We start from the raw sequence: 23,585 nt of genomic DNA, 5'->3' as shown, positions 1-23,585 counted from the left end.
TGTTGACAAGGAAGTGGAGGAATTGGAATACGTTGCTGGTGGGATTGTAAAATGGTGAGCCACTTTGGAAAACAGTTGGCAGATTCCTCAAAAGGTTAAACATAGTTTCTGTGTGACCCAGCAATTCCACTCCTAGATATCCACCTAAAAGAAATGAAAACATGTTCATAGCAGTAATATTTATAATAGCCAAAACGTAGAAACAACCCAAATGTCCTTTAACAGATGAACAGGTTAAAAGAATGTGCCATAGCCATACCATGGAATATTATTTAGCCATAAAAATGAAGTACTGATACATGCTACAACATGGATGAACCTTGAAAAGATAATGCCAAGTAAGAGAAGCCAATCATACACTGTATAATTCCATTTTTTTATGAAATGTTCAGAATAGGCAAATCCATCGAAACACAAACTACAAGTTGTGTATGTGTCTGCACAGGAGGAAGGGGAAGGGCTGGGGGTGTTGGGGAGGGGAGTGGTAATGATCACAAGATTTTTAGAGTGATGAAACGTTCTAAAATTAGATTATGGTGATGGTTGCACAACTCTAAAAAAACAGTAGAATTATATATATCAGTGAACTTTGTGGTATGTAAATTATATTTCAATAGAGTTGTTAGAAACACAAATACATAGTGGTTACTCCTAGGCGTTTAAAAATTTTTTATCTTGAGGCTTCACTTTTCTCTCATTTATTATGATTCTTTGCTACACACAGGGTATTTCATTCACTTTTTTTTTTTAGACGTCTTTCTCGGCCACTCTTACTCAACAATACTTTTGGATCACTTCATTCTTTTTGCCTGGTATTCCATTGCATGGAATTTTGTAATGTACCTAACTAGCTTCACTTGCAGGATACTGTTTTCATCCTTGCTACAACTGACAGTGCTGCCTTCCAAAGAGGTTACACCAATTTACGGTGAATCGGTGATCTATGGAGTGCCTTTCCCCACATCCTCAGCTACAAAGAGTATTATCACGCTTTTTGATAATTGCTAATCTAATGGGTGAAAACATAAATTTTGTACTTTTTAAATGATTGGAATGGAGCCAATTTTTCATACGTTGAAGACTTTGGTGATTTTTTTCTGTTCATTGATTCATTTCCTTTGCCCCCTGAATTATCTTATTGCCAGAGTTTTATATAATGAGGACATCAGCCCTTTGTCATGTGTTGCAAATATTTTTCCAAGTTTGCACCTTGTCTTTCAAATGTGGTATTTCTTTTACCGGGAAGATATTTTACATTTTTGTGTAGTCTTCACCCCCTCTCCCCACTACCGTGGCTTCTAACTTCTAGTTCCAATTCTGACACTTTCTGGGCTTGTCAATTGGGTCTCTGAGCCACAGTTTCCTGCTCTGTTAATAGAGTGATGATACTGGTACAGGTTCGATGAGTGCATTCGGATCTGAAGGCGTCCGGCTAAGGGGGACAGCGCTGAGCGGCAAGGAGCTGCCCTCGGGAACCCGGGTCCATCGACGCCTGCAAACCCCACCCTGGGCTGACCTGAGGAACTGCCCTGCCCCCGCTTCGCGCTCTTCGAGCCCACGTGAGTGGCTCCGCCCGGACTAGCTTCCGACCAATGGACGAGCTTTGTAAGGCGCAGGCTCACGCCTCCAAGCCTTCTGACCAACAGGCGAGCTCAGTCTTGCTCGAAGTCCCGCCCCTCTCCGATTTGAGCAATGGGCGCCCTCCGTTCGGCGCAGGACCCGCCTCTGCCGCACGCCGGGCTGCAGGCCGCAGGGCTCGTTCCGGGAGGCGGGCACAGCGGGGGCCAGTGTGGTGCGAGTTCGGGAGGTGGTAGGGCCGGCTCCGCCAGGCTGGGGCGGGCGGCGAGCGGGTGGCCAGGGCAGGGCGTCAGGGCCGCGCGGGCTGCGGGGCCGACGTCTGGCCCGCGGCAGCGGAGACGGAAGGCGTGGCGGGCGGGCCCTGGGGTATCCTGAGGAGGAGGACCGGGACGCCGCCTGCTCCTCAGGAGGGGTGGCTCGCCCCCTTCCGGCCCGGGGCTAGTCGGCGGGGCCGCGGGGGCAGGGCGGGCAGCGCGCTGGGTCCGGCCCTGCTCTGCGGCCCGCGCTCGGCTTTCCAGGCCTCCGGGCCGCGCGCCCGCCCACGGGCTGCGGGTCTGGCCTCCAGGTGTGGACCTAACAGCACCCTGTAGCCCTTGGAAGCGCTCTGACATCTCCGGGCTTTGTACTGCAAACTCCGAGCGCGTTGTAGTCCCGGAAGCGCTTTGACATCTCCGAAGTAGCGCTGTGCAAACTGAAGCGCTTGGTGATCGCGGAAGCACGTTGTGGGCTTGGAAACCGAATCGAACGAAGCCTTTGGTAAATCCTGCGATCTTCTGGACTTCTCCGAAGCGCTTTGGAATCGCCAACACTCGAAGCGCTTTGGCATCTCTGGAACCTTGAGAACTGTGATGGGCAGTGGAAAGAAGGGGAAAAGGTCAGTGATGGCAGCCCCTGGCTCTGACCTACTGGCTTGCCCTCCCCCAGGAGGTCCCGGGATAGCGAGAGTCTGAGGAGGGGCAGCTAGCAGGGGTGGTAGTGGACTCCAGGCCCCCCTCTCTACCTTGCAGGTGCCCATGGCGTCGGAGCGGCGCAAGGTCAAGTACCACTGGAACAGCACTTCGGAGCGGAGTTCCCGCAAGCGCACCTGCCCCCGGGAGTCCAGTGATGTGGCCCCCTCCAGCCGGCCAGCTCATAGCTCTGCATCGCGTTCGGGAGGGGCCAGCAGCCCCAAGCGCATGAAAGCCCAGAAGGAGGACGATGTGGCCTGCACGCCGAGGTTGTCCTGGGGCTCATCCCGCCGCAGAAGTTCCTCCTCCTCCTCCTCCCATTCCTCTGGCCCAGGTGTGGGTGGGGCCGCCTCCAAAAGAGGCCTAATTCGGAGCTCACGGGGCTTCCTTTCGTCAGGGGGATCCCCTCTGCGCCCTGGCAAACCCTCTCTAGAAGAAATGGCTTCTCTAGAGGAGGAAGCCTGCAGCCTTAAGGTGAGTGGCTCCAACGCCTTGCAAACAGTGAAGCCCCTTCCACTTGGCCTGAGATGTTTGGGTGGGAATTTTGGTGGAAGGATACTAAAAAGAAAAAGACTATGTCTCTTAAGATCCGTGGGGTCTTCCTAGAAGTCTACGCGCAAACCAGACGACGCCAGGGGATGGCCTAGAAGTTCCGTGGAGAGGTAGTTTTCAAACTTGGCACCACTTGGAACTACTTTAAAATTCTTGCGCCTTCCTGCCGCCCTGAGCTAATTATCCTGGGGGTGTGGGCGGAGCTTCCAGGGGTTTAAATAATCGTCAGGTGCTTGTAACCCGCAATCAGGAAGGAGGCTCGCTCTTTGCAGAGTAGGCTGGATGGCGTGCTGCACGGACACAGGTGTATGTATTTTGATTGTAAATTTAAGGGATTGTGGCCTGTTCTTTGAACCACAGAGCCAAGAGTAAGAATTTGGTTCTCGGTGGGGCTTTTCATCGGAGTTACGGTTTCCAGCCCGTTGGTGTTTCGCATGGTGGGGTAGGGTTTGTCTTGGAGTTTAAACTTTTTAATTCCCCAGTGGGAACACACAGGAGTGTTTCATAATACTTGGGAGCAGACTGAGGAGGTCTTCACCGAGAAAGTGCATTTCTTTCACTCATTTTGTCTTTTCTTTTTTTAAGGATTAAATTTTCTCAGCGTGTGTGTGTGCGCGCGCGAGAAATTTGAACGCGAGTTTGGAAATGTTCAGGTCTCTTGCTCTTTCCTGGTTAGGGACAGGAGAGGAGCCCTAGTTTATGTTGCTGTGTGAGCGTCACCCACCAATTCAGTCAGGTTTTGAACAGATATTTGTTTGTTTATTGAACCCAGGACCTCGAGTTTGCTAAGCAGGCACTCGACCACTGAGCTATATCCTCCCCCCAGGTTTTGAATAAATATTTATTGAGGGCCTACTTTGTGCTGGGCGGGCAATGTTCTAGTAGCCTGGTATTCTCCAGACTTTGCTTTCTAGGTTTTGGAGGTCTGGGCCCTCAGAGGTGAAGAGTTCTGTATGTGGGGGAAAAGTCTTTGGTGACATGGGCTGCCCCTAGGTAAAGTTACTTTCCAAAAGCAATAAAAACCGACCTTAAGGAAAATGGTTTGTCCTTAAGCCTTTGCTCAGTGATTTCTTATGTGGAACTGAGAAGTGAGGCTGTGTGAAGCTGTGTATCCTCACTTGAAGGCTGTTGTGCTTAGGTAAAGTGCTCCAGGTGTTTTCAGTGGGGACACAGAACTCTTGTTTGGGCACGTGGATTTTTTTTTTTTAATTTAATGATGAGTTGAAAAGCTTTGTCTTTGACATAGGAATACAGAATATGACTCAAATGTCAATCAGGTAAATCTGAGGCTAATCTAATCTTGTCATCAGTCTGCCTGGATGCAGTTTCAGTGAATTTGGGTCCATCGGAAAATAATCAGTTGGTTAAATGTAACTTCACTATGGAGAGCAGGAGAGCAGGCATGGGAAATGAACCTTGATTAGTCTTCAGGTGCGCTGCATTCCTGCCCCCGGCTGTCCTGTAGAGCAGGAACTTGAGAGTTGAGGGCGTGGCCTCTGTTCCTAATCCAATCACAGACCCATCTTACTCTCATTTAGGCCTAAAGGGCCTTGCTTTGTCAAAATCAATTTAATGGTTAGCAGTGGAGTGATGAGTAATCTGGTCCTGCAAGTCTTGGGGCTCTGCCTGTGCCTTGCTCCCAGTGGTAAGCACTTGAGGGTTGTGTGCCAAGCACTCTGTTGGATGGTGGAGCCATGGGATGGCTTCTAAGGAGCACACAGTCTGGCAAGAGGACTGAAGAAGCCACAAGACTGCCTCACAGTGTGGTTCAGTGAAGCAAAGAGCCCAGAAAGGAGGCTGGACAGCTACTTAGGGGGCAGATTGCAGTAGGATGTTTTGAGCCAAGGGAATTTGGATTTCATTCTAAGCCATTAGGGAGTTTATACAGGGTTCTCTAGAGAGGGCAGGCAGATTTTTGCAGTTTTGGAAGACCCCTCATGTTGAGTGAGGGTGGAATATGAGGATATTGATATGATCAGTCCCAGCTGTCCTTCTCTAGCACTGCTAAGGGGTCTCCCTAGAGAGTGTTAGTTTGAAAACAAGGTACAGTACTTCACTCATCTTGATGAGTTGCAGAATGCCTCTTACCTTCCCCTGTATCTGCACCTCTTCCCCTCTTTTCTGCTGCCACTTGTAAACTTGTTTGTCTAGTTAAGTCCAAAGTTCTGCAGTGGGCACTGCTGAGGGGCACACACAGAAACGTCCTGTTGTCCCCCAGCTCCTTCCAAGGTCACCTCACCACTCACCTACCTTCCGCCCACCCATCCACCTGCTCTTCTGCATTTGCTCTGTAAACTTTGAGGGGTACACACTTAGCTTTGTGTGCTCCCGACCTTCACCTGAGCACCGAGGCCTCTGTGCCAGGTTATGGAATATTCAGAGGGCAAGATGTTTTGGTTCATTCTGGCAGCTGTAACAAAATGCCACAGACTGGGTTGCTTATCAACAACAGAAATTTATTTCTAGAGGCTGGAAGTCTGAGATCAGGGTGCCACCTCGGTCAGATGAGGGCCCTCTGCTGGGTTGCAGACTACTTTTGTGTCCTCACATGGCAGAAGGGGGCAAGGAAACTCTCTTGGTCTCTTCCCTAGGGCACTAGTCCCATCAATAAGGGATCCATTTTCATGACCTAATCACTTCCCAGAGGGACCCACCTAATAGTGTCACCTTGGGGTCAGACTTCAACATACGAGCTCTGTGGGGAACACATTCAGACCATAGCTAGACTGGGTGTTCTGGAATCACCAGAGAGTCCTGCCAGCCAGCCTCTCATTGTTTGTGCCTTATTACCCCCAGGACAATTGTTCGTGAGGTTTTCCTCAGGTTCTAATGACAGCTGATGATCTTCCTCAGAGAAGTGTTAAATGTGTCTGTTATGAGACCTTCACCTACCTCATATTTAGTCTTTAATATGATGTATCTAAATTTCTAATTCAATTTAGGAAAGGAGCAGAAGGGAAAATTCGAGCTTTTAGGATGTGCTAAGCCTTATCAAGTATGAGTCTCAGTGTTTGAGCTGTCGACTCTCACATAATTCTCCTTCTGGTGAAGCAGGCCGTGTTACCTTTACATATCAGTTGACAGGTACTTAGACATCAGTTAACACACATTTGAGCATGTGCTATGTGTGGGCACTGGGAAAGTGAGACTCAGAAAGGGTAAATGACTTGAGCAAGGCCACACAGCTTGTTTGCAGCAGAGCTGTGATATGATCCCAGATCAGTCTGACTTCAAAGCCAGTGTTCTTTCCACTGCTGCCCTCTGTGTGCCCTGCTCAGTCCTGGCCCAGTGTTGATGTGAGTAGTGGGGAGATGAAGAGGGCAAGACCCTTGTTCCCTCGAGGAGCTCTCTGCAAGGTCACGTGGCCCAGACTTGAGAAACCATTATGCATCTTAGCTCTCGAGTGACACAGCTTTCACGTGTGGTCCCAAGTCCTGAACCTTCACTCAGCAGGTGTCCAGTCTTGGGTGGAAGTCTGTGCCGGGACTGGAGGTGCAGAGAAGGAAGTGGTTGGAAGACTAGAAAATCATTCATCCCAGTGCTGTTCAGGAAGTGTTGTAACAGGATATTGGAAGTAGTGGGGGCCAGAGGAATAAGTGACTAACCATTGGGAAAGTCCGCATGGAAGAGGTGTCTTTTGAATTCTCCTAATGGACAAGGAGTAGGAAAGGACATTTCAGGCAACAGGAACAAAGTGTATCCAGAAAGGGTCAGGAAATGCTGGTCTGATGCTTGGGACACTGCTTGCTCCTGAGGGCCCTCCTTTCCACCTTCACCATCATTTTTCTCATTCCCGGGATGCCTGCGTGTGTGGAGAAAGGCAGGAGATGATGCTGGAAGGAAGGCTGGGTTAGGTTAAGCCACCCTGGGAGGGCTTCCGGGGTCATGCTCAGGCAGATGCAGAGCCGTTTAAGGGTTATAAGCAGAGGTGTGACGTTGCCAGGTTTTAGAACTCCTGTTGGCACACTGTAGAGAAAGGATGGGAGGGAGCAGGCTGGGAGCCGCTGAAATTGTTCAGGCTAACAGTGCTGAGGACTGGGATGACTTCTCCACGGATGTCTCATTGCTAAGTGCTTGATCTATGAAATCACCCTTTCCTAAGCTCTGATTTTTTTTTTTCCCAGGTTGATTCCAAAGATAGTTCTCGTAACTCCATGGACTCTGAATTTGCAGCTGAAGCTGAGGGTCAAAATGATACCATAGAGGAGCCAAACAAGGTCCAGAGAAGGAAGCGGGACCGACTTGGAGACCAGGGCTCTACAATGATCTACCTGAAGGCCATCCAGGGCATCCTGGGAAAGTCGATGCCAAAAAGGAAGGGAGAGGCTGCCACTCGGGCAAAACCCAGCACAGCAGAGCGTCCTGGCCGCCGAGAGGGACCAGCCAGGAGTGTCAGTGTGTCTGCTCCGCAGGAAGAGAAGGAGCCCACCCCAGAGGTCAGAGCAGAGGAGGAGAAGGCTGTGCCCGAGAAGAGCGGCCTCCGCGACAGGAGAGTGGTGATAGACCCTCCGGGGAAGCCTGGCGAGGAGCCCCTTGGCGACCGAAGGATGGTCACTGAGCAGTGCTCTCCAGCCCTGGAGGTTTTGGATGACTTTCACTCGCATTTAAACAGCCCAAAGGTGAGTCCAGCTGAGGCCACGCGGGCCAAGCATGGAGTTTCTAGTTCTGTTAAATGCATTTGGTCTTTTATTCACTCAGCACAGTACTTGACTTACCCGGGGCTCCAGGAGACAAATTGGTGGTTCTCTTCTAATGTACCTTTCGGACTTACTTGGAAACACCAGTTCAGTGCTATCTATTTTTAGGATTTGTATGTTTGTTAAGATACAGGTTTGCCTGTGTAACAAAGATCAAAATAACTAACTTAAAGAAAACAGATGTTTTCCTTAAGGAGTATGGCTCCACAGTTTCAGGGGCCCAGGTGCCTCTGTCTTGACTCTCTGCTGCCCCTCAACCCAGTTTCCATCTTGTGTGAGACAGCTCCTGGGACAGGACTCAGCACGTCATGTTGACGTTCCAGCCAGGAGGAAGGAGAGAGGAGCAAGGGACATTCCCTCCCCGCCTCCCTTTTTAAAATTAATTAACTTATTAATTAATTTATTTTTAATTTTTTTCCTACCTCCCTTTTTTTAAGTTGAAGTATAGTCAGTTACAGTATGTCAGCATAATGTCCAGTCATACATATACATACATATATTCATTTTCATATTCTTCTTCATTAAAGTTTATTCAAGATATTGAACATAGTTCCGTGTGCTATACCCTCCCTTTAAAAGCTTGGCCCAGAAGTTGTCCACTTGGTTTCTGCTTATATGTTACAAGAATCAAGAAACCTGGTCAACACCTGCAAGAAAGTCTGGAAAATTAACTTCCATCTGGGAAGACTTCCACCCAGATACACTTCTATTTCTATAAAAAGAGAGTGATACTGAATGATACTGGAGGGAAACTAACATTTTTAAAAAACACTGCTTATGATTTAGAAGAAAAAGCATTCCTTTGTCCTGCCCATCCCTGCCCGTCCTTCACTGCTGCTCCTCAGAGGTAGCTCGTTTCATCTCTTTTAAAGAGCTCTTTGCTCCAGTACTTATCTTTGTATTTCTAAGTAATTTTGCATTGTTTATTTTTTAAAAATTGAGGTATCTTGAGTTCTTACTCAGAAAGATGAGAATTTAGTTCTCTACACTTTGACAGCATCCAGGCTCAGAAATGGATTCTCTCTCCCTTCCTGCAGTTCCCTGGGTCATAATACAATTTTTAGCTAAATCTATTAATTTATTATCACCACATTCCTGGCTGAGTTATGTATACTCTGATTACGTTTCCTTTCTTAGAAGTTTTTCTTTCAAGTTCATCACCTTGTTTTTCCCTTTACTTTTCTCTGTACCTATGACTGCTTCATCCCCAAACTGCTAGTTCCATAAAGTTCTTCTCAATGTTGTCAAAATAAGTAATGTCCCTGTGCCCCCCTTTTTAAAGTGTACTCCCTTTAATTGTTTCCTTAAGATTCTTTTTTCTCCTATCTCTTTTCATCTCTGCTTTCTTTATGAATAATTAAGGTGAATGTATATAATTCATACTTTAAGAATTTTCGACATACTTGATATCTAAGAACACTGGCTTAGTGTTTTGAGTATTCCTTTCTTGGAACATCCTGTTCTTGTTTTGAGGTTACGGTACCTTCTCTTGTTTCTCTGAGAATATTGATTAGTTTGTTTTGAAGATGTTTTCTGTACTGCTTTTTCTGAGTTTCCTTCTGATTTAAAAAAATTTTTTTGGTTTCTGTCTTTTGTGGTAGGGCTTTCCTCAGAAGTTTTGGCTCTCTGTTCATATTTTAAGGATAAAGCATTAAAAAGCCAATTGGAAGTCCTGAGTGCATGGATGGGCTTGTGAACTACTGACTTCAGCATAGTGTGATAACCTCGTGGGCTCTCGGTTGGATCTATAGCTCTGTCCTCAGGCTGCTTGGTGTCCATGGGGAGAAATCCTCCGGTCCTCTGCCCAGGAGCACACCTGGCAGCTCGTGTTGTAGGAGTCAGGTTGAGGGACGTGCCTCATGTGATGGTCCCTCACCTGCAGACATGTGTCCGTTGTCCACGATTATTCCATAGGCTCCTTGGTTTAACTTTTCCAGGTGTGAACCTTAGTCTTTTTCTCGGTGGGGAAGGAGCAGAGCCACCTGTACAGGATGGGAGCAGGGATCTGGGGCTCTAACTTCACTGATTCTCCTATTTTCATCTCCAACTTCACCTTTGTTTTGAGAGGTCTGGTACCTCCAATTCCTGAGTCTGTCTGGGGTCCTATATTGTGATTCAGCATGTTTCTGGGTTTTTCTCACCACAGGCCTAGGTTGTGGCCATCTGTGATCTGCTTATCCAGTGACTGACCATCCATCTATTTGCTTTCTAGCATCTGATTTTTAAATTTGCTTTGCTATTTAGTCTGTATGCTTTCTCTGTGAATGTTTATGCCTTTTCAAGTCCATTGCCTGTAGTTTTCAGAGTTTTTATAGCAGGAAGGACAAAACCCACATATACTGTGTTTAGTTGGAAATCCCAAGAACAGTAAATTTTGTAACCACCTTTTCCCACCAGATACAGAACGTCTGTGTTTCCTGTCTAACATAGATCGTTCTTTGGCTGCTTAGAATTCCACTGTATGGATAAACTTTCCAAACTTAGATACCCAGACTCCTGTTTGTCAGACTGGACACTGTTGGGTGTGTATTTGGAGGCACTGTAAGGTGTTAGGGAAGCACATGGGTGTATGGGTCGGACAGTTTGGGCTCAGATCCTGGCTCTGCCACTTGAACTGCAGTCATGAGAAAGTCACATAACCTCTCTGAGCCTAGTTTCTTCCTCTGTATAAAAAGACACAGTTCTTTAAATGTTACCACAGAGTAACACAGGGATCAGCAGACTTTTTCTGTAAAGGGTCAGATAGTAAATATTTTAGGCTTTGGGGGCTTAATATGGCCTCTGCTGTAATAGCGTGAAATCAGCTTTAGGTGGTATTTAAGTGAATGGGCCTGTGATCCAGAAAAGCTTTATTTACACCAGCAGGCAGTGCGTTAGATTTGGCTTTTGGGCCACAGTTTGCTGACCTCTGAATTAAACATGAAAATACTTTGCTCAGTGCCTAGTGTATAGTAGGCTCTCAATAAAGATAGCTTTAAATTTTACCATACGGGCTTGAACCTAAGGAAGTCTTGAATATAGGTAATCTCCCATTTTCCCAAAAAGGAAATCCAAACATTTTTTCCTGGCTAATGTGACTTTTTCCTGGCTTTCATTGCAAGAACTTAGACGATATTATCGTAAGTCTGTTTGTCATATTTCTAGGTACAAGTGCATTTTTTGAGTCACTGTTTTCCTCACTCTGCCATTTTTTTTTCCCACTCTCACATTTCATTAAATAATTTTATTAAACCTTTTCACATGTCTCTGACGTGGTCTTTGTTGTCACTGGAGTTACTTTTGGAGTCATGTAATGTGATTTCCTGAACTTCTCTGATGATAAGAATGAGCAAATCTGACTCAGAATCTGAGATGGGACCTGGGAATTGGTAATTTGTTTTAACAAATAACCCGAATGATGGAGAAGTTTGTGAAGCACCCAGTGGACATCTCTACCCCTCTGTCTGAGTTGGAATTTTATTTTAGCTTTATTATTTTTATGTAAACTGTTCCTTATGGAATATTTAAAGTATGAAAATTACCAACATACTTACCACTTGTCTTCAACAATTATTAAGTCACGGCCAGTCTTGCCTTGTTTTATCTTTGTATCCCTTTTCTCTCCATGAATTATTGCAAAGCAAATCCCAGCTACCATTATCATTTCATCCATAAATATTTCAGTGTGTATCTCTAAAATTAGGGAAAAAAACAAACGTAAGTACTATATTCTCTCTCCCTCTGCCGCACGCACACACACACACACACACACACACACACACACACACACACACACACACACACACACACACACACACACACACACACACACACACACACACACACACACACACACACACACACACACACGGCTTGATAGCATCAGCCATCCAGTCTGATTAGATTTTCCTGTTTTGTGATTGTTTTTGGTTTGTTTGAAACAGGATCCGAGAAAGAGCAATGTCTCAATTTCTACGTGTGTTGTCTCTTAGTCTCTGTAGTTTCCCCCTCCCCTCTCCCACTCTGTGTTGTCATTTATTTGTTGTAAAAGAAGAAAAAAAAAAAAAGTCATTTGATGTGTAGTATTTCCTGCAGCTGAGATGTCACTGGTGGATGGAGCACGTTTTGAATCTGTCTTGTTCTGTCCCTAGACATTTTCTCCCAAATTGCAGATAGCTGTTCCCATTGCATTCAGGGAGTTTGCATTCATCTTTTGGAGGTGTTTTTTTGGGATTGCCACAGTGTAACCATCTCTAGATATTTTTTTAGGAAATATATTTCCATGGTTTAAAAAAAACATAAAAATTATTTAGTAAAACATAGCTTTCCAGCCTGGTCCTGTGTTGCCTTACTCTTGCACTTGGATACCACTTTGTAAGTTTCTCAATTTTTCCAGTGAAATTTAATGTATAACCACTTAGATTTTGCTTTTTAAAAGTAATGTTTAAAAAAAACTAAAAGCGATCTTTAAAAGTTTTAAAAATGACATCGAACACACAACTTTGAGGTCATACCTCCAGGAATAATGATTAAGTCTCTCAGATTTCCTTGCTTCCCCTCACCTCCTTTTTTAAAATACTGAGGTTAGGGAACCTCTATAAGCAGCTCAAATTAGCTTGACTGAGATTTATTTGTGATCATTTGTCATCTTCAGATAAAAAAAGTACATCTTGTAATACAAGAGACTTTGTAAGGATTTGAATATAAAATGACCCCTCAGAAAAGGAGCCAACATTTTGGGGAGAAAAATCTTACCTTCTATTTGGGCAGTTTTTTTTGGGTGATTTTAGTCAGGTTAACTTTTGTTACTGAAAAATGGCAAAATATATTTTGAAGAGCTGAATTGCAAAGATGTTAATTATGTGTTAGTGTGTGTGAAAGACATTTTAACTTTCAGGCGCACATACACAGAAGGAGAGTAATGACCCCAGTATATCTCACTGAAAATTCAGCGGAGAAAAAACTTGTCAAGCTCAGGCAAGACTGCAGTGTCTTATTGTCCAGGTTGGTGGAAATTTCCATAAGCAAGATAGTGTGAAAGATTGTTCTCCCTCAGAAATTACCTTCTAAAAAACTTACGGGGAATTTTAAACATACTCAAAGTAAACAGACTAGTGTAGTGAATCCCTCAAGTTCCCATCGCTCAGCTTCAGAAGTTTAGATTAAAATTTTTTTGTTTTTTATTTTTAGTTTTAATTTTAATTTTTTTGGGGGAGGTAGTTAGGTTTATTTCTGGGGAGGGTTCTGGGGATTGAACCCAGGACCTTGTGTATGCTAAGCGTGCCCTCTACCACTTGATCTGTACCCCCCCCATTAAAATTTAAATGTGCTGCAATTTAAAATATCTTACCTTTAGAAAATATTACTGCTTGAATACTTCTGTTATTCAAGAAGGGAATAGCAGGAAGAAATCTAAAGCAGGAATGTGTCAAATGGGAAATTTATAATTCATTACAATTTTTGTACCAGTTTGTTTCCTTTTAGACTTGTAAATAAAGGTGTGGAAAATTAGTCTAGACAGTAGAAGCAAATCTTTTGTTCCATTTTAAGGAGGTAATCAGTGCTCGCTCTTAGTGAATTATTTGTTCTATCAGATGAATTGTGTTTATAAAATTATTGAAGGAGCTTTGTAAGGCCCCTTGCTCAGGTCCTCTGGTGCTGGTGGATACAGGTGGCTTCATGAACGAGAGGAAACAAGGGCACTTAAGTCCAATTGTTTTTGCATGAGTTGAAGTCCGTTTACTGTATTTCTCAAACCTGATCTGTATCAAAATGACATGAGAATTAAGTACAGATTCTTAGGCGCCATTCTGGACCTATCAGTGTCAGGTTAAGGTGGGCCTTTAAAAAGCTTTGTTTTTAAAAAACCCGCCTAGTGGTTCTGATGTGAAGCTAAGTTCAGAAATCATTGCACGATTTAGTCTACAAATTAATTCAAATACAGTATGAGCACTTACTGTATGCCAGACACTGTTCGGGATGTTCAGGAGATACCAATGGAGAAAGTAAAAGTTCCTGACTTTGTAACTTATGTTCTAGCAGGGCTAAATTGATTTAATGCAACGTATTGTTGTTCAGTTACTATTGCTCCCTAGTGGCATAAAATAACTGATTTATTTTGCTCTCAATTTTGTGAGTCAGGAATTGAGAAAGATCTAGACTGGGCAGGTCTTTGTTGGTAGCGGGTGAGTGTTGGAGGGGTTCTGTCATGTGGCTCCATTTAGGTATTGGTGGGGCTGCATTCTGAGAGCCCAGCACGGCTGGTCCACCAAGATGTGCACCCGCGTGTGAACACGTCGGGCAGTTGATGATGGCATCTGCCTGTGACCTCTCTAGCTTGGTCAAGGGTGCCCTGACGGTCGGCCTCCCACAGAGGAGTAAGCAGAGAGAACCGGGGAGACGGCAAGGCCATCCTGACCTAGCCCTGGCAGCAGCATGGCGTCTTGTCTGTAATCCTGTTGTACAGTTACCGTACCAGTTGCCCAGGTTCAAGGGGAGGGGGTCACAAACCCCACCTTTCAGTGGAGAGAAATGTCAAGAATTTGCAGGCACATCTTAAAACCTCTGCAGCTGTGTGGGTTTGCATTTTGAAAGTGTAGAGACATGTTGCAGATGGGATGTTGGGCAGTGCTTTTCTCTAAAACCCTGACACCCAGTGAGTTCTAGAGAATTTTTCCCAAGGGGGAGCGTTCAGAAAGCGAATGCAGGCATAGCATCCCTTCTGGGGGTGGCAAGTTGAGACCACGGTCACCAGTTTATTCTCTGAAGCTGACGTGACGGTTCCTAGCTGGAACCTGGCTTGCTCTCTGGAAATAATAAGGAAACCAGGTGACAAAGTGAGCTAAGGAGCCAAGGCAAAGCCATCACCGTGGCCAGAAAAACAGCCAGGGCTTCTGTTCTGCAGTTTGGGAGGCTGTCTTCCCTCAGGAAGAAGGCTAACCTTTCGTTGCTTTCCTTTCCTGCAGCCTAAAGAAAGGGAGGTGGTGATGGAGCGCAGCTCTTCGGGAAGCGACTGGTCTGACGTGGATGAGATTTCCACAGTCAGGTTCTCTCAGGAGGAGCCCGTCTCCCCGAAACTCTCAGCAGCTCCAGCGCCTTCTGCCTTCCCCACTGACTACGTCATGTACCCTGCCCACTTGTACAGTAGCCCCTGGTGTGACTACACCAGCTGCTGGACCAGCAGCCCACAGACCTCCAGCTACCCCTCCGTGGGCAGTGGCAGCGGAGACACGGCCCAGGCGGGGAAGGGAGGCCGGGGCTCTTCCCCCAGCTCGACAGTGAGCTCCCAGAACACCTGCAGAGGCCCGGAGGCCGCCAAGGAAGGCAGATCCTGGGATTCTCGTTCATCCCGTTTCTCCAGAAGCTCAGAAGAAGAAGAGGTGAAGGAGAAAAGAACATTCCGGGAGGATGCACCACCACGTCCGTGTGGAGGACACGCATCCAGCTCCCTGCCAAGGAGCCGTAGGGAGCCCAGGCTAGAGGGTTTCATCGACACCCACTGTCACTTGGACATGCTCTATTCCAAGCTGTCTTTCAAAGGGACCTTCACAAAGTTCAGGAAAATTTACAGCAGCTCCTTCCCTAAGGAGTTTCAGGGCTGCATCTCTGACTTCTGTGATCCTCGGACACTGACAGATTGCCTGTGGGAGGACCTGTTGAAAGAGGATCTGGTGTGGGGGGCCTTTGGCTGTCACCCCCATTTTGCACGTTACTACAATGAGAGTCAAGAAAGAAATCTTCTGCAAGCCTTAAGGCACCCCAAAGCTGTGGCATTTGGGGAAATGGGTTTGGATTACTCTCATAAGTGCACCACGCCTGTCCCAGAGCAGCACAAGGTAACGTCCTCTCTAGCTTGCTTACAGTTTTAAGTTCCTCTTTCAGTTGTCGAAACCTACCAGTAAGGGTTTCTCTGCTTTTGGAACTGAAGAATTTAGCATCTCTAAAAATTGGATTCTTACCCAGACCATGTAGATGGCATTTGTGAAATGCTTCACAAGCTGTTTCTTACCTTCCAGCTTTATTACGTGAGAGGGAGGGGGACAGGCACGCTGGGACTTCTTCCAGCTAATGATTCGACGTCAAAGCTATTGTTCCTTCTTGGGAAGCAACACATTTTTGTTTAATTAAACAAGATATTTTTATTCTGATTTGAAAGTTAAGTATGCCCTTTGGAGAATATTTGGAAAATACAAAAATGTGTAAAGAAGATAACTTCCCATTCCATCCAAGATGGTGACTGTTTGCGTCATAATACTTTGCCTTCCCACTGTGCTTCGTTGACCCCTGTTATTTTTCAGCTGGCTTCCTGGGGAGGACAGATGCTCCAACCCAGCCACAGTTCCTGCGTCCCAACAATTCTTCCATCTGAACATTTGTGAAATTCAGATGTGTTTTGAAATTCGTATTTTTAGTGCTGTTGTCCCCTAGAGAATTGCAAGGGACAATTGGTAGCATGTCTTACAAGCACCTGTCAGAGAATCAAGGACACGTGTGTTGTACGTACATGCTTCTTAAAAAAGAATTTAGGAAATTAAAAAAAAAATAATAGTTTTAAATGTTTTTTCCATTGTGAAAATGTTCCTGCTTCATTAAATATGCTTTGAAAAACAGGCTTTTAAACAACTGTGTACTATTCCACTCCAAGGCTATAATAGTTTAATTTCTCGAGGAATAATTTTTTAGAAGCAGGAATTAAATGTTGAAATTAGAGCCTCTTGCCTCTGGAGGGGTTCACGGAGGGCAGTTGTGTTGGGGAGGGGGTCCAGCCAGCTGTAGATAGTGGAACTAGCTCATCTTTAAAGTCCTCAGCAAGCATTCTGTCCTGTTGGTAACCTAGGGCCACTTTCTTTTAGTTGAAAACACAGGTCTAACGTGAGTTATGTCAGACTTGGTATTGGCTCAGTGCCAGTATTGTGAAAGGAGGTGGCACAAGTGTTGGACTTGGAAATGTCATTCTCAAGTGAATGTCACCTGACTCAAGTTACTGAAAGCATCTTAGTGTTAAAAATTCAAACACAGCATGACTGGGACATTGTCCTGTGCAGCCGAAATTGACACACTGTAATTGTCTGTACTTTGATAAAAAATTAATTAATTAATATAAAAAAAATCAAACACGAATTATACTCCACAATTGAAGAAAACTATTCATGGAAATACTAAGTTTACGATGAGGTATTTTGTTTGTAATGAATTTGTATTTTTGTGCTTTTTTCTAAACCTGAACTTGTTTGGGGAAAGAATTAGTTCTAGCCCTGCTTTTTTCAATAAAATTAATAGCAACATGTGTATTTTACTTAAAGTTTTGAAAGTGGCTAGAGTTTAGGGGAAAAAGTAATATATCTGTAGGTATTCACCTAGGAGATCTGATTTTGGTTAAGTAAAGAAAGCAAGTTGAAGAAAACAGGTGTAGTATTTATTCTTTCCACAAATACTGGAGCATCTTCTGAGAGCTGGGCATTGTGCATATATGTATGTATATATATAGCAACTTTTTGCAAAGGAAAAGGTGTGCAAGGTGACTGACTGCCTCTTGGGAAGTGGGATTAGAGGTGAGGGCAGTGAAGGGAGGGACATTTCCCTTGTATTGATGTTCCTGAGCCCCGCCCGCCCCTGTGATCCCAAATAAGCACTGCGTAGTGGTTGCCGCGTGGAAAGCCTGCGTTCAGACTTGAATCGTGGTGCTCCAGCTTACGGCTGCAAGTTGCTTGGCCTCATGAGAACCCTCAGTTTGTTTGCATGATGGGCCAACGGCAGTACCTATCTTAGGGTGCTTTTGAGGATTACAGGTTATAATATACCCGAATAATAACACTACCTGGTAAGCACTCGGTGTTAGCTATTACCATGCACTATGTAGTTCAAAAATAAAGACTTGGAGACAGTGGCGGTTGCCCACTGGACTGGCGGTTCTGGAGGCATCAGGCATCCGAACTGGTGGTCCTAACCCGCGGATGTCGCTCTGTCTTCTCCAGGTGTTTGAGAGGCAGCTGCAGCTGGCCGTGTCCCTAAGGAAGCCCTTGGTGATCCACTGCCGAGAAGCTGACGAAGATCTGCTGAAAATCATGAAAAAGTTCGTGCCTCCAGACTACAAGATTCACAGGTGAGAGGGCTGGAACTTCAGCGGGCAAATGCAGTGGGCAGTTCCCTCTGTCCAGGGCGTTAGTGGGCAAAACAAACTCAGTGAGGAGACCGTTGATAATAGTACATCTTTACGTAGGGTCTTTCCTAAGGGTTAACTGTCAGGTTGAATCAGGTGATTTCTGCTGTTTGATCATTTTTTATTTATAAAACGGCAACTTAAATGGTTTGAGCTGGTCCCCTAAATCACCAATGGGCAAGGAGGGGGCTTTTGTAGCCCCTACTCCAGTACCAGGCTGGAACAGAGGCTTGGTTCTCAGAAGTGAGAGCTGTTGATCCTGGAAGAGGCTGCTGTGGGTTCCAGTGACTTAGTGCACAGAGAACATTCCAGGGCACCTGAGAAAATTTTTTCTTTGCTTTCTTGAATTTGAAAGCTCATTCCTCCCACCAAAATCTAGGGTGTATTTTATCTAAATGGTATCGAGGGGTTCTTTAGTTTGGTAAACTCACTGACCTCCCACCATGTGCCTGCCCTGGGCATTGGCTCGGCTTGGGGTGCCCTGGAGGAGCTGTGGGAGATAGTCAGCTGGTGACATCTGCAGAGAGTGCAGGGCTGGCGGGGTGGGGTGGGCAGAAGGTGCTGTGGGAGCCAGCGGAGGGGCCATTAGCTGATTCTGGCTAGAGGGGGTCAGGAGATGATGTCGGCTGGCTCTTTCAAGATGGGTGAGATGAGTTAACTGAAAAAACAGAGTCTAGAACCCAGGCCAGGTGGTGACAGGTGGCTGAAGGGGGTGGGGCTTTCGGCCTCCAGACCAGTGCCTTTCGGATGCCCAGGCAGAGAGAGTGACGCCTCTGAGGGGATGCCCACACCAGAGGCGAGATGAAGCACAAGCACTCGGCCTGTGGGCCAGTGTGTGTTGTACTAAGAACATAGACAGATATCGGATTAAGAGAAGAATGTGCACCTATGGGCCCACTCCCCAATATTTTTATTTTTTGTTTCCTTCCAATTCATTTGATTACATGGATAAAACTTGATACTGTGTTTGTAATCCAGAGGGGCTACAGTTTGTAACTCTGCTTCTGACTGTGTTTCCTGTGGACTTGCTCCCTTGGACGCAGTCTTTCCACTTCTGAGAGCTGAGCCACAGAAAATAATTTAAAGGAGGTGTAAAGAGGGAGGCGGGGCTTCTGCCGAGGGCTGATGAGAGAGCCCTGATCTGGATTCCCCTCCTGCAGGCATTGCTTCACCGGCAGCTACCCGGTCATCGAGCCCCTGTTGGAGCACTTCCCCAACATGTCCGTGGGCTTCACGGCCGTCCTGACTTACTCCTCTGCCTGGGAGGCCCGGGAAGCTCTGAAGCAGATCCCGCTGGAGAGGATCATCGTGGAAACCGATGCACCCTACTTTCTGCCTCGACAGGTGAGGGTGTCTTGGAGCTGCGTGGAGGCACTGCGGGGAGAGGGCGGGAGGTGGGCGGTCCCCCGTGCAAGGTCGGCAGGACCAGAGCCGCAGGAACTTTTCAGGTCCCACCCTTGGCTGTGTAGATGTCTCCTCTCTGTTGCTTTACAGAACCAAAGTCTAGGGGGCTGAGAAGCTGAAGGGTAACCACTCTCTTCCAGGCAGTGCAAAGCCCCACCCTGTAGAGGGTGGTCCAAGGAAGCGTGGGACCCTGCTCACCCAGAGCCCCCCTGACTGGGACTCTCCCTGCACCTGCAGGTAAAGGGGTCTCGACACAGCTCCGGAGAGATCCTGCTGGGGAAGGGCCGGGAGGGCGCTGTGACGGCTGTGCATGGAAGGCACAGCGACGTTCTGAATGCTTGGTGTCTTCCAGGTTCCCAGGAGCCTTTGCCAGTATGCCCACCCGGGCCTGGCCCTGCATACGGTCCGGGAGATCGCCAGGGTCAAAGACCTGCCGCTGGCCCGCACCTTGGCCACCCTGCGTGAGAACACCTGTCGCCTCTACAGCCTTTAAGCCAATGGGGTGCCGTCAGGAGTCTCCCAGAAAAGGTGATAAAAGTCACGTTACATATTTTCTAAACATCAGGCCCCAAATGGCTTTTTCTCTGATTCTTCATGTAGAGAATGTAAACGTAGGTGAGCACGTAGCCTCATCTGTCTCAAGTGAACCTGAGTTTGACCTTCTTCCTTTTCTCTTCGCCGCCCTCCAGACGACCAGCGGCCTGACGGCAGAAAGGCCGTGTGAACTGTGTGTGTCCCAGCTCGAGGATGTGTTTGAGAGCCCATTGGAATGGAGGAAACCTGGACAGGATGTTTCCTGAAACCCGTTCGAAGGCTCCTGCTTCCGGCTGTTGGGGGGGCTGGGGGTGGGCGGCAGGCGCACAGTGGTGCTGGTGAGGGTGCGGGCTGGCCTCCCGGCCCGGGGCCCCGGGGCTTCGGTGGAGGGGGAGAGGCTGACGGGAGGGCGCAGCGAGCGTGCCCGCCAGTCCCCGTCCTCGGCAGCCTGTGCGTAACCACACTCCTCCTCGTCTCAGCACCTGTGGGCGTGTAACTGGGTTCCTGGTTCTCCACGCTAAAAACGAACTCCCAGGTGGGAATTCTCGGGGGGGCTTTGCCGGAGACTGTCGTGGAGCTTACTCTCCTGCAGCCGGTGCAGGCAGCCCCTCCTTTCCTGGACGACTCTTCGGTTTGGCTTTCACTGTTGCCCGTCAGCTCCATGTCGGCTCAGGCAGAAGGACCTCGGCTGCTGGTCTCGCTGGTTCTGCTGCCATTGATCAGAGCGGGCAGAGGGGCGCTCAGTGTCCAGGACGAGTCCTGGCCTGGGGAGATGTGGACAGATGGGGGGACTTGAGGAAGAAGAACCTAAGGAAGGTGCTCCCACTGACAGGTGCCCTCAGGGCTGCAGCTCGGTTGTGTTAGATGGAAAGGGCCCAGTTTGCAGCAGAAGCCACCTGCTGGTCTGCTGTCGGGGGTCCCAGCTGCCCTTTACTCCACTTTGCCCCCTTCTCCTGGAACATTGGACCAAAAATAACTCCTGTTTCATCTCACGTTAACAGCCCCTTGTGTGCCCCACCCAGGTGGAGAAGTAAACCAGTTTAATTCTCCAAATCTCTGCTGGCGCCGCCCAGCCCTGTTCTGTTGCCTTTGCGGAGCATGTGGGCCTGGTGTCTAACTCCCCCTCCTGGGGCTCTCCTTGGCCTCTGCTCTGTCCCTTCTCTGTGGTGGAAGTGAGAGCCCCTCCTTGGACTTTTGTGCAGCCAGGTCATCTCAAGTTCCGAGCTGTGCTCTGCTCCCTGCTGGTGCCTTGTGAAGGTATAATCATTACAGGCCCTGGAGGGTTGTGACGTCAAGGGTTAAATGTGAGGACACTCTGCACTTTGGACAAAAGGATCCTTTATTCCAATCTTCCTCAGTGAGACAGGCCACCCTGAGTCCCTTCTCGGTTTCTTGGAGGCCAGTAGTTTAAATCATAAGATCCATCACTTAGTCTGGATTCCTCTCGGTGTTTGTGGCAGGTATTTTTGGAAGGTGCTTTTGAACCTCGTAAGCTTCCTATCTGGTATTTCCCTCTTGCCCTGGTACCCAAGTTGCTGGCCTGGGAAGTAGGCCTTGATTCACCGTCCACCTTCCACGGATCCGCTGTGTGTCTTCTGCGCCTCACATTTGGGGAATCCGGGGCCTTGTTCTGCTTGGAAGATTTGGAGGACTAAGTATTTCAGAGTGCTTTGTGTCCCCCAAATGAACTGCAGCTAATCCATCTCCTTCACGACAAGGCCTGTAAGTCATGACTGCCTCCACGGGAAACCAACCAGGCCCGTGTCTGAGGATTAAGCGCGATAACTCAGTGGACGTCTCTGAGCCATTGCAGTCTCCCTGCCAAGGTAAAGCACAAGGTGCTATGTACTTTCACCCCTAGGACTTAGGATCTTCATTTCTGTGACACAGTGAAGCGCTGCCTGTGCGGGCGTGCCGGCGGGCTGGCGTTTTGGTCCGGCTTTTGGATGGCTGATGTGATCGTTCTTGCTGTGTTGCTGGAATGCCTCTGTATCTCGGCCCCCTCGCCGCCTTTGGCCATCTCTTTCTGAAAATAAAGTCGATGGCTCTTCAGCCAACTCCTGTGCTCTCCATGTTTGTTTATGTTCCTCAGAGTGATAACGGTGGTGAAGTCAGTTGTTTGGCCAGCTTTGTAACCTGAGAATCCAGAGGTCTGGACGCATTCTCGCATATACACGTGCCTCTGCAAAATTAAACTGGAACCAAGAATCCCTGGTACCAAGAATCCCTGGTACCATCTTAAAGTTCTGCTGCCTTGAGAATTAACTCCCACTTTATCGCCTGGGAACACTCACATATATCGCTGCTGCTTAGCTGTGAAAAGTACAGACTCCTCTTTTTTTTTCCCCCTGAGCAGTGCAGTGGGAGGAAGAAGAGTTGAGTACGCGGGGGAGTTGTCGATGGTCGGTTGTACTGTGGGCTTTGGACTGTGAACTTGGATGCTTCTGGGTAAACTTTGGAGGAAATTCTGTTTCATTGTTTGCAGTCAGCCCTCCGGTTCTGCCCTAAGGTGTCCTTGAACCCAAGTGCTCAAGCCGAAAGTAAACCTCTGTCCGTTCCAAGAACGCTGAACACATCTGAAATCTGTTGATGCCTCCTCTTGGAGACACAGTCATTGGTCTGGCTTTCTAGCACACTCCTCGCTCTGTCTCGGCTGCATCCCGGCTGAACACGCAGCGGCTGTGTCCACCCAGTGATAGTCTCTTTGTGGCTGGAAATCTGCTCGTGGTGTTTCCGGGGTTTTCCATCTTTCTATATTAAGTTTGGGGCCAATACTAATCATTTCCTGAGAGTGCTTTCATTTTTGCGTCAGTCATTTCTGTAAAATCAGGACAAACGGACACTCGAGTGACAGGGCTTGAACGAAGTGCCCAATGTGGCAGAGCTGGCGGTCGGTGGCCGGGCAGCCCCCGTGCTCACTGTAAACACTCGTCAGCGATGTTTGGAAGTGACTTCGGACAAGAAAGGCAGCTAAGCGTGGGTCTCGCCCCTTCTGTTTGCACACCATCCTAAGAGAACTGAGCACATTCCTGCAAGTGCGTAAGAAGTTAAATACACGTGCTACTATACTGATGTACTGGGTATGTTATAAAACACAAAAGTATTTTGTAAGGAGGATTTTTTCTTGTAGCCAATGCCTTGCTCACCCCAGGGGTGAATATACCCACTTCAGAGACCCGGAAGTTAGTGGTGTCAGGAGGTGACGCGTGCAGGGGCAGGTCTGAGAGGGCTGACGTGGGACCGGGTTTGAAAGGCTGCATTTTCGCCAGTGTGTCCCCTGTTCCCTGTGACCAGTTTTATTTCTGCCAGTTGTTGACTTGAAATTGTCTTCACCCCACTCCAGGTTGACACCACTTATTAGGAGGGAAAATGAAACACAGAAACGAAAAGAATCTCCTGGACCCGAGGCTGGCATCTGCGTTGCCAGGGCTTCTCTGTGGAGGATCGGGGGTGGGGAGGAGTGAGGGCAGCAGGGCGAGGGGGTGACTTTGTTGACAGCCAGTCGAACCTGGGAGCACGGGCCCAAGCCCCCAGCTCTGGATGAGCTGGAAACGTGTTTGCTCTGTGACCTTGGGAGGTCAGTTTCTCTGAGGTTCAGTCTTCTCCCTCTTCAGTGGGTTTGCTATGAAAATTAGTGGACGTTACATGAATTTCTTGTAAGCATTTAGCACAGCGCCTGCTGCACAGCAGAGATGCGGTAAGTGGTGGCTGTTAGGGTAACTGAATGCCTGCTAC

At 47.5% G+C, this 23,585-nt stretch overlaps 1 protein-coding gene across 2 annotated transcripts; it reads left to right on the top strand.

The window, feature by feature from the left end:
* The first annotated feature begins 1,778 nt into the window (after positions 1-1,778).
* TATDN2 (TatD DNase domain containing 2) lies at positions 1,779-21,907 on the top strand. 2 transcript variants are annotated; one of them, XR_004142602.2, is made up of 8 exons: positions 1,779-2,452; positions 2,586-2,999; positions 7,202-7,696; positions 14,719-15,588; positions 17,728-17,855; positions 19,073-19,256; positions 19,457-19,553; positions 19,669-19,805. XR_004142602.2 is itself a non-coding variant. In XM_010984938.3 (8 exons), exons 2-7 carry the CDS (start codon positions 2,592-2,594, stop codon positions 19,807-19,809), a joined length of 2,226 nt encoding a protein of 741 aa, XP_010983240.1. In that variant the 5' UTR covers positions 1,779-2,452; positions 2,586-2,591; the 3' UTR covers positions 19,810-19,844; positions 20,006-21,907. The 2 variants fall into 2 exon arrangements, 1 of the variants encoding a protein (XP_010983240.1); XM_010984938.3 differs by lacking the exon at positions 19,457-19,553 and adding an exon at positions 20,006-21,907 and having other exon boundaries at positions 19,669-19,844.
* Positions 21,908-23,585: the final 1,678 nt, after the last annotated feature.

Source organism: Camelus dromedarius, chromosome 17, assembly GCF_036321535.1.
Source record: "Camelus dromedarius isolate mCamDro1 chromosome 17, mCamDro1.pat, whole genome shotgun sequence".
Lineage (NCBI taxonomy): Eukaryota > Metazoa > Chordata > Mammalia > Artiodactyla > Camelidae > Camelus > Camelus dromedarius.
The sequence above is the reverse complement of the archived record's forward strand: the minus strand, read 5'-3'. Positions and strand labels throughout refer to the sequence as shown.